Source organism: Vidua chalybeata, chromosome 24 (genome assembly GCF_026979565.1).
Source record: "Vidua chalybeata isolate OUT-0048 chromosome 24, bVidCha1 merged haplotype, whole genome shotgun sequence".
Classification (NCBI taxonomy): Eukaryota; Metazoa; Chordata; class Aves; order Passeriformes; family Viduidae; genus Vidua; species Vidua chalybeata.
The window spans coordinates 486,578-496,096 of NC_071553.1; the positions used below are offsets into that span (position 1 = coordinate 486,578).

General features: G+C 46.9%; 1 protein-coding gene across 4 annotated transcripts; it reads right to left on the reverse strand.

Annotated features, from left to right (window-relative positions):
* Nucleotides 1–4,555: 4,555 nt before the first annotated feature.
* UBE2T (ubiquitin conjugating enzyme E2 T) lies at nt 4,556–9,433 on the reverse strand. 4 transcript variants are annotated; one of them, XM_053963836.1, is made up of 7 exons: nt 9,332–9,433; nt 8,337–8,482; nt 7,737–7,806; nt 6,910–7,015; nt 6,206–6,304; nt 5,753–5,833; nt 4,556–4,847 (listed from the first exon to the last, which is right to left on the reverse strand). In XM_053963836.1, exons 2-7 carry the CDS (start codon nt 8,440–8,442, stop codon nt 4,722–4,724), a joined length of 588 nt encoding a protein of 195 aa, XP_053819811.1. In that variant the 5' UTR covers nt 8,443–8,482; nt 9,332–9,433; the 3' UTR covers nt 4,556–4,721. The 4 variants fall into 4 exon arrangements, with proteins under 4 accessions (XP_053819811.1, XP_053819810.1, XP_053819808.1 ...); XM_053963835.1 differs by having other exon boundaries at nt 9,324–9,430; XM_053963833.1 differs by having other exon boundaries at nt 9,317–9,430.
* Between the last annotated feature and the right edge of the window lie 86 nt (nt 9,434–9,519).

A 9,519-nucleotide genomic window follows, 5' to 3' on the forward strand; every position in this document is an offset into this window, starting at 1 on the left:
CTTTTTCTGTTTCCAACACTACCTCAGAAGCCATCCTGCTAATTTTATGTCATTCAAAGCAGCTGAGCTATCTCGGTGTGATAGGTTCTCTGAGAGCTCATAAGACCTGGCTCAAGGAGAAACCTGTCACAAACCAATGCTACTTCTCTTGCGTTAAGTGGTTTGTTAGCAGATGTCATATGCATAAGACATGCAACTCTGCAAGACAGGGCAGTTGATTTTCTCTTATTGGCACATGGTCATGGATGCAAAGATTTTGATGGAATGTGTTGTATGAATCTGTCTGATCATTCAGAATCCATCCATAAAAGCATACAGCAATTGAAAGAAGGTGTATCTAAAATTACGGTTAATGATAAAACTTGGTTAGATGATCTGTTCAATAGATGGAGTTTCGCACCTTGGCTGAAAGAACCTCTAAAAATAGGCATATATATATATATATATATATTAATTGACATAGTAGTTGGCTAATAATGGTGCCTTGCTTGCTTCAATGTATGCGGCAGATGTTTGATAAAGCTATTAAGGAAGTATTTGTGGTTCAACAGAAAGGGGGAGATGTGGGAAATGCAAGCACAGAGAACCCCCAAAGCCTCGAATATACAAGCCTGGAGATAGAGATGGATACAGTGTTTGACCTAAGATCTTGGAGAAGGCTTGAAGGTTTAGAATAAAAAAGTGAAACAGACAAAAGTAAGAATAAAGATTTGTAGTTTAAGCAGAAATATGTTTTAAGCAAGTAGAAATATGCCTCATGTAAGCGAATAAATATGTTAAGCAAGATAGTAGAAAATTTTAAAGTCTAGTAATGGAACTTGTTATTGAGTTAGTAAAAAGTAGAAGATAGAGCAATAAGTTTCTGTAGAGTTATATGATTGGGTAAAAATAGACATATTGTGGCCAAATTGTATAAAAATAGCAATTAATGATTGGTTTATGAGTGAGCTTCGTGGAAGTAACTGATTAGATAAGAAATTTATAAAAGACATTGTAACTAGAATTAAAACAGCTTCTGGTGTGATAGTGTGAACAGACAATGGTTCAAAACCAAACCGGAACAACAAAAGTACATGTCAAAAGAACTGTAAACCTTGACAGGACTTCTTCCCACCATACTTAGTAACTCCTCCTCATTTGCGTGAGCCAATCACTACACCTTATTCATAACATCACTGAGTGTCTTGGTTTGGAAAGACAGGTGTCTGCTAAGGAAGGCAGGAGTCTCCCCTGAAAGGGAAAAATGTAGACCCCTTCCCTCCCAATTGTTATAAATTTGAAATTAAGGGGGGTTCCCAGGCAAAAATATGGGAGCAGGAATAACAGTTCTTTATTAGGGAAGAAAATTAAAAGATAAAATAAACAATGCAGTGAACCAAAACAGCACTGATAGAGTCAGAATACAACCTGACACCCTGTTGGTCAGGTTGTTGGTAGCAGTCCAATTGGAATTGTGGCTGCAGTCCTCTGGGAGAGTTAGGTGTGGTTCTGTAGGAATAGCAATCCTGTAGAAAAAGGGTGCAGTCTTCCTCTGAAGAGTCAGTGGAAGAGGCAGCTGTTCCTCTGGGAAAATCCAACACAGAAAAAGCTGTGCTCATGGGCCAGAATCTCAGGATTATATCCAGGTAGGAATGCTTGACTTTTCCCTCGGGGCAGAGCATCTCACAATGGGATGTGTCCTAGTTTAGGGCAAATTTGGGAGAAAACCTCCAGGAGGAACCCCCAGAAAGCAAACCCCCCATGGCCCCTCCCCCACCTGGTTTGGGAAGAATTTCCTTAGAGAGAAGTGGAAAAAAACCTGTTTATTCAGCAAGCAAAACACTTCCCAATACAAAAAAAACAAAAACAAACAAACAAAAAAACAACAAACCAGAAAAAACCAAATAAACAACACCAGATGATAAAATCTCTTTCACCGCTCTGAAGAGATGACAAATTCAGAAAGTCTCTCCTGGGAGTGGTCGCCCAGCTATCAGTCTCCGGCGCTGGGGATGGCGGCTGCAGGTCACAAAATGCAGATTCTCGGTGTTTCTTGGTGTTTCCCAGGTCCAGGTCCAGAGCAGGTTCAGATGATATTCAGGAAAGGGAAAGGGGAAAAAAAAACAGTCCAGGGTAAAAATTGGACTGCCTAGCTAAATTAACTAATGAGCAAAAGCAAGGGCAAAGTGAAAGTAAGCAAGCCAGCAAGCAAGCAAGCAAGCCCTAGCCTCTCTTAGACACAGACCATGGGGGGGAGGCGAGCCGGCTGATAACAAGACAAAACAATCCTTCACTTTTCAGAGTCAGTCCTGAAGGCACAGAACATAATATCAGGCATAAACAGAACACACGACTGGGGATACAAGCACCATAACGTCACCCTAGGACAGGATGTTATAGTTCTTATCAGTCATGCAGTGACACTCAATAGCCCATTATCAGCAGATGTCTCCCCAGAGGGAGGATTGATTGTGGAAGAGATAAGGAACAACTGCCCACTTAACACAGGACAACTGCCATACAGATGGCAAATAAAATACATTTTGCTTTTCTTCAATCTGAGACACTGAGCTTCATTGCTTCCCAGGCATTGGGAACCTCACTGAGTCCTGTCTCTGCTCCAGAGATGGGCCTGACTCGTTTTTCTGGGAGCAGGGACAGGACATGGGTTAAATTCCCAGCAAGGAACCTGCAGAGCAAGAGTCCGAGCACCTGACTTGCTCCGACTGCAATCTGCTGCCAGCCCTTGACTTTGTGGAAGCACGAAGAATCGTCCTCCTTAGTCCAGTCCTCTTGCACTCTTCCCCCTACACATCACATCGCTGACATCTTGCTCTTCCACATCCATTCTCCCAGATCTCTTCGGGATCCTTTGGGCTCTTCCTCACCTGCTGTGAGCTGGTTCTTGTCACTGGCCACCTCTTAGAGTCACAACAGAGCCAAGACACCATCCAGGTTATCCTAAATGGTCCAGCTGGAACCTAACAGACTGCTCTGGAGAGCCAGAGTTGTAAGACTTGAGTTTAATGACTTAGCCCTTGAGATTACATGGAAAACTAAGCCTTTCCTGGGAAAGGATTCCCACCAGCTGGTTCTGAGCTGTCTGCTGCTCAGCTCCTGCTCTGTTGGTTGTAAAAATAGAAAGTGAACTACTTGGTGCTGTTCCCATGTCTCTGAAAATTGGAAGCTGAAGCAGTGGTTCCAGTTTTCCTTTTCTCATGGTTTGACACTGGCCAAACACCAGGCACAAAAGTTGTTTGCTTACCCTCTCCTGCTACAGTTGGGCAGAGGTGAGGGGAAAAAAATGAAGGGCTCATGAATTGAGATAAAGACTGGGAGAAAAAAAAACCACTAAGGGCAAAACAGGTTCAAAATTAAAGGTATAAAGTATATTTATTATTAACAGAGTTAAAAGAGGAGAATGAGAAGTAAAAGAAGCCTTTAAAACATATTTTTTCTCCCCCAGCCCCTCCTTCTTTCCCACCAACAGTGTAGGGAGACAGGGTGTGTGGGTTTTGGTCAGTTTATCACTCGAGATCATATTCTGTTCGCTCAAGGAGCAGTTTTTTTCTCTGCTATGCTGTGAGGTCCCTCCCACAGGCAAAGTCTTCCCAAAACAGCTGTGTTGTGGGTCACTTACCCATAAGGCATGTAATCTTTTAGTGATAGGCTGCTCTAGTCTGGAAGCAAGGGCCCTCTCTCTCTATTTGGGTTTCCCACTGGATTGTAGCTTTCTCTGGCAACCCGCTCCAGCGTGAGCCCTTTTCTCATGGGCTGTAAGTGAATTTCTGCATCCCCTGTGGACTTCATGCATTACAGGGAACAGTTTGTTTCACCATGGTCCTCACCATGGCTTGCAGAGGAATCTTGGCTCCGACACTTGGAGCACCTCCTCCTCCACTGACTTTGGTGCTGGCATGTTGCTTTCTCTCACATGTTCTCACTTCCTCCTCTTCTCTGACTAGAAGAAAAACTGCTGCTTGTAGGTACTCTAGCCAATAAGTCCCTCTAATTCTTGCAAGATCCTGCAGCGCAGAGAAGTTCCATGTCAGGGAATTGCTTACCCTGTTTCCCTTGCTGGCCAGTTGGCCCTGCTGTCATTGCGTGGGCAGTGGCCACCACAGTGCTGGCATTATTTAACACCTCTCCTCATGCAGAGAGGGCATCAGGAAGGAGAAGACACTGCCCCGGCACTTCTGTCTGCAGTGGTTGGTTAGGGGTGGCCAGGCAGGCAAGGCTCACCACAGGCCACACCAGCATGGCAGTGCCTCCCCACCACTGTAGAAAAACTGGCCCTGTGTGCTGTTTTGATTTTCTTCTTAAATGTCATCACAGAGGCATTTTACCAGCCTCTCTAACTGGGCCAGCAGCATGTGCATCTTCAGAGCCATCAGAGATTGGCTCTGTGAGAAAGGGTGGAAGCTTCTCACAGAAGCTACTTCTGTGGCCCTCTCTTGCTACCAAAAACCATGCTGTGCCACATCAACTCACCTTTCCTTTTGAATATTCCAAAACCTCCACTCAACAAAATGGAAAAGTGGTGTGAAAAATTAAATAAATTAAATTAAAAATTAAATAAATTAAAGCATATATTTTATTAATATAATGGAACTTTTCACAGAAAAATAAAACCCCAAGGAAACAGAAATCCAAAGCTGGTGCAGCCCCTAAAAGGCAGACTCTCTCCATGTACATGTGTGAGGGGAAGGGGACAGTGACAGCCCAAAGAGAACAAAAACCCCTCAGGAATCTGGGCAGGATTTCTTCTCCTTCCTATTGATGTCAACCCCTTTTCTTTTCTGTGTGGTTGATTCAATGCTGGTGTTTGTTTCACTTTGGATGATTTTCTCTTCCAAAGGCTTGGAAACCTGTGATGACGCAAGAAATAAAAGAGCTGTGAATAATTTAATTTTACAGCCATTGGATTGCCCTGTGCTCCACCAAGGTCAGAGCTGACTGTACTCTGGCTCTTACGCAGTGAACCGTTGTTATTCTGCTCCCACTGCTGGGTTTTTTAGGAAGGAGAATAACAGGAGAGAAAGATAATGGCTGAGCAGAGCAGTAGAACATACATAGATGAGCCAGGTCGCTCCAGGGCTCTGTGTGTTGTTGCAGGGATGGCTTCACTCTATGCCCTCCTGACAACCACAGTTAACTTGCACATGCATTCAGAGCTGGAGCAGTGAGCATGGCTCCTGCAGGGAAAATATCCCCATCCCGCAAAGAGGCTACCCCAATCAGGTGCAAGGGAGGGAAGGCACCTAGGGAAGGAAGAAGGCCCAAAGGTAACTGATTTTTGGGCAGAGGCTTTGATCTGCTTAAGTGTGATTTTATTTTTATGAGACTCATTGGTGAGGTGACAGAGAGGAAAGGAGGCAGAAAGAAAGGAAGGATGATGGGAGGAAGGCTGAACTCCATCAGGGAATAGGGAGACCAGTCAGTGAATGGATGAGCAGGTGGAGAAAAGGCACAGGTGGGCATCAGGCACAGGAGGACAGGGAACAGAGCTGAGGGAGAATAGGGCTATAGGATCCTTGGGAAGGGTTTATCCATCTGTCCTTCCTCCTCCTTGAGCAGCATGGCAATTATTAGTGAATGAGCACATTTAACTGGAAGGAGAGAATGTAATGAGCTTAAAAAATATAAAGAAAATACAGACCCAAAACACAGAGCAGAAGGGGAGGAAGGAAAGAACAAAGCAACTGTGAAACTGAGACAAAAGGACTGTAGACCAAGAGGGAGCTATACCAACTGAGCAGAGCGTGGTCCTTACCCTCAGCTGCCCTGCATATTTCTCGGTCCACTTCCTGGCGTTGAGCAGGAACAGTTGCTTGTTGTACTTGTACTCTGAGGACTAAATGGGAAGAGCAAGACAAAGACAGATTTGACTGAATACATGTCACCGAGAGGCTGGGACCAAGTCTGGCTTTAGGACTCCTAAACCAGACTAGAATTGCAACAAGCATGAAGTGTAAAATTCATTTAGCTTGCTTGAAGAACTCATGCTGCCATTTGCACTGAAGATAATGGCTAAAGACAAGACCTTGACCATCTCTTCTGGCCTCAGCTGCCTCAGGGAAGCCCAGGGATGCCCCAGCCGATCCAGGTCAGGCCATGCTCCTAGTGTGTCAATCCAGAGTGAGTGAAGCAGAAGTTGAGCCTAAGTCCAGCCCCCCCACTCCCTCCCCACCTGTGTCCATGGCCAGGAGAGAGGGAGCTCACGTACAATATTGGCCATGAGAGGATCGTCAGGGTTGGGCTCTGCCATCAGCAGCTGGATGGAGGTCAGCAGGGTGGAGATGTTCAGGGAAGGCCTCCATGCACCCTGTAAGGAAACAGGACAGAGCAGCAGCTTGGAGAAAGAAACCAGCACACGGCAGCCCAGAGACACCTCAGAAGCCACAGCATTTCAACACAACCTGCCTTGGGACATCCAGCACCTAATGCCCCATGCAACACACCAGACCCACTCTCAATACAAGGCTCCAAGGAAGCCCAAGTGACAACCACGGCAGTGGTCATGGCTCCAAGGCTGCCAGAGCTCAAGGAGCATTTGGATAAAGTTCCCAGGCACATGGTGGGACTTTGGGCTTGTCCTGTGCAAATCCAGCTCATGGCCCTGATGATCCTTCCAATTCAGGAGATTACATAATTCTATGGGCTGTACCCTGCACATCTCTGCTGTGTTGGGGCAACTCATTTTCAGACACAGTCTTTTGACTCCAATCTTTAAAGCCTTGGAAACTTCTATGGAACAAAAAACATCATATTCTGGCTCTAAACAAAGAGGATGCCACTCAAAACTTCATTCGCTGCTCCCTGTAAATAAGTCAGGAGCAAACAGACATTCAATCAGGCTTTTTCAAGAAGCAGATAAGAAGTTCATTATCCTGCCCAGGCTCACTTACCCACACCCAAGCACTATCTTACCTTTGGTGGTAACTTAAGAACATCCAGGCAAATCCTTCCAGCAGAGTCGATGTTGGGATGGTAGATGGGGGTCAGGAAGCGAATCTTTGGTGGCTCAAATGGGTACCTGAAGGCACAAGCATTAAAAAACAAAAGTTATTGTTATATCTATCGGACCAGTTGTTTTGTCACCCAATCAATGCCATCATTTCCTCCTCCCAGCCTACATAACACCCTTCCCCCACAAATCTTCAGAGGCAATGCTCTGCTTTTGCTGCTTCCAGCTGTGTCTGACTAACACTTCCCTGGATAGCCTTCCACAAGGGGAAGAACATAAGAAACTTCGTACTGATGAACAAGCTCTTTCCAGAAAGCTTTGAGACAGTACGATGAGGCAAAAGTCTTATATTTGCACTTTTAGGTTTTTAATCACACAGCTTTGATGTTCAATACAAATTAGGTATCAGCTACTAAAAAATTGCATTCCTTAAAAAGAGGGTCTCAATTCCTTGTTGAGAAGATAAAGGAAATACATGTTAGTATTTACAGCAAATACCTTACATCAGTTTACTCATACTTAAAGCAGGACTACACCAACTATTTAATCAGAGAATCAGCCTGGTTTACATTAGAAGGGACCTTAAAGCACATTTTGCTCCACCCCCTGCCATGGGCAGAGACACCTTCCACTAGCCCAAGATGCTCCAAGCCCTGGCCAACCTGGCCTTGGACACTTCCAGGCATGGGGCAGCCACAGATTCTCTGGGCAACCTGTGCCAGGACCTCTCCACCCTCACAGGGGAGAACTCCTTCTTAATTAATCTTAATTAAGTTTATTGCCCACTTACCTTTCAGGAACTATGATTTCCAGGTTGAATATTCCTTTCTCATATGGTGTGTCCACACCTCCTAAAATTTCTTTAGGAGCAAGATGAAAATACAAGAATTACATTCAAAATCAGAATTATAGAATGGTTTGGGTTGGAAGGGACCTTCAAGATCATCTTGTTGTCCAGCAGTCCCCACATACCTCCCACAGTTACAGAGCTGCCCACGTGATAGAATCACAGAATGTTAAGGATTAGGAGGGACCTTAAAGTCCACCCAGCTCCAGGAACCCCTTTCATTATCCCAGGTTGCTCCAAGCCTCATCTAACCTGGACACTCCCAGGGATGGGACAACCACAGCTTCTTTAGGCAACCTGTGCCAGGGCCTTACCACCCTCACGGGGGAGAATCCAGGAATAAAAAAATATCATCTTATCTAAGACCAGTTCCACCCCACAGCAATCAAAACTAAGGGCAGACCAGCCAAGGCACAGGCCAAGCTATGTTTAAAGGAAACTACAATCCAACATTTCCACAGAGCCTGTAAACCCCAAAGCATGCACAGACCTAGCAGCAAACTGCAACCCAGCCCTGCCTTTGGGAACCCCCAAGGTACGTACGTGCCCGTAGGTCATCCAGCTGCCCATTCTGCCAGCAAGTGATGCCCGGAGGTGGCTCTGTAGCCAGGAGCGAGAGCTCCCTTGTCAGCCGTGAAGCTCTCTGCATGGTGCTGGAGCTCCGAGACCAAATTCTATTCCTGACAAACCTGGATTTTTAAAAATAGCCCCTTAAATTGAGATATTTTTTTTGGCTAAGGACCTGGGTTTTGAGCTGTTATCCTGATGTGATACCAGAATCACAGAGAGGCTGAGCCAGTTCCTGGAGCTACTCTTACACCCAGCTGGGGTAGGGGTATGAGACCCTTTATAATCCATCCCACCCCCTCCATTCCCAGCTGAGTCTAATAAACCCTGGGGTTGAACAAACCCTAATAAACTGGGAGGCCATAACCAGGCTCCAAACCCCTTATGGGCCTGTAACTTCTGCCCTGGGACCATCTGTGTCCTTTCATGGTTAAGGTACCCACTGCCCTGCTGGGGCCCCCATCAGTGCCCCTTCCTACCCAAAAGCTCCATCTCCACCTTCCTGTGCAGGAAGAGACCTGAAAGCTGCTTCAGGGATGGGCCCAGCCCATGCCCCTAACACTCCCAAAGCAGGGCTCCGCCCCCCAGTCCCCACGGACAGGGACATAGGCACACCTGCCAGTCCACCCCGAGAGGAACCTGGCTCGATAACCCACCACAGCCTGTGGACGGGGGACACCCCCCGAGGTCTAACTGCCCCCTCCAGGGATTATCCTATCCCTCAGGCAGCATTAACATCCCATAGACTCCCTCGCCCGAGCACCCCTCACTTTCGCTGCACCTCTAGCCTGACTATCCCTAGTGAAGAAGCGTTTCACCCCCCTCCATCAGCCTAATTACCCCCGCACACGGACAAGAGCTGGGCTCCCCAAGGATGGGAACGGCCACCAGCACCCTCACCCCTCCAAGATCCCCCACACAATCCCTTCGGAACGACCTCCACCCTCTCTGCTTACTAATTACCGCCTCACTCTAACTAATTAACGCTCCTGCGCAACGGCCAAGCCCCGGGCTCCCGCCGCACAGAGCCGTGAGGCGGCGCGCGGCAGGGGCTGGACTTCCGCTGTCACCGGGCAACGGGCGGGCTCCTGGCAGGCAGCCCCACCCCCTAGCCCGCCGCTCGGGCGCTGATTGAGCTGTCCTGGCGCTCAGCCCCGCC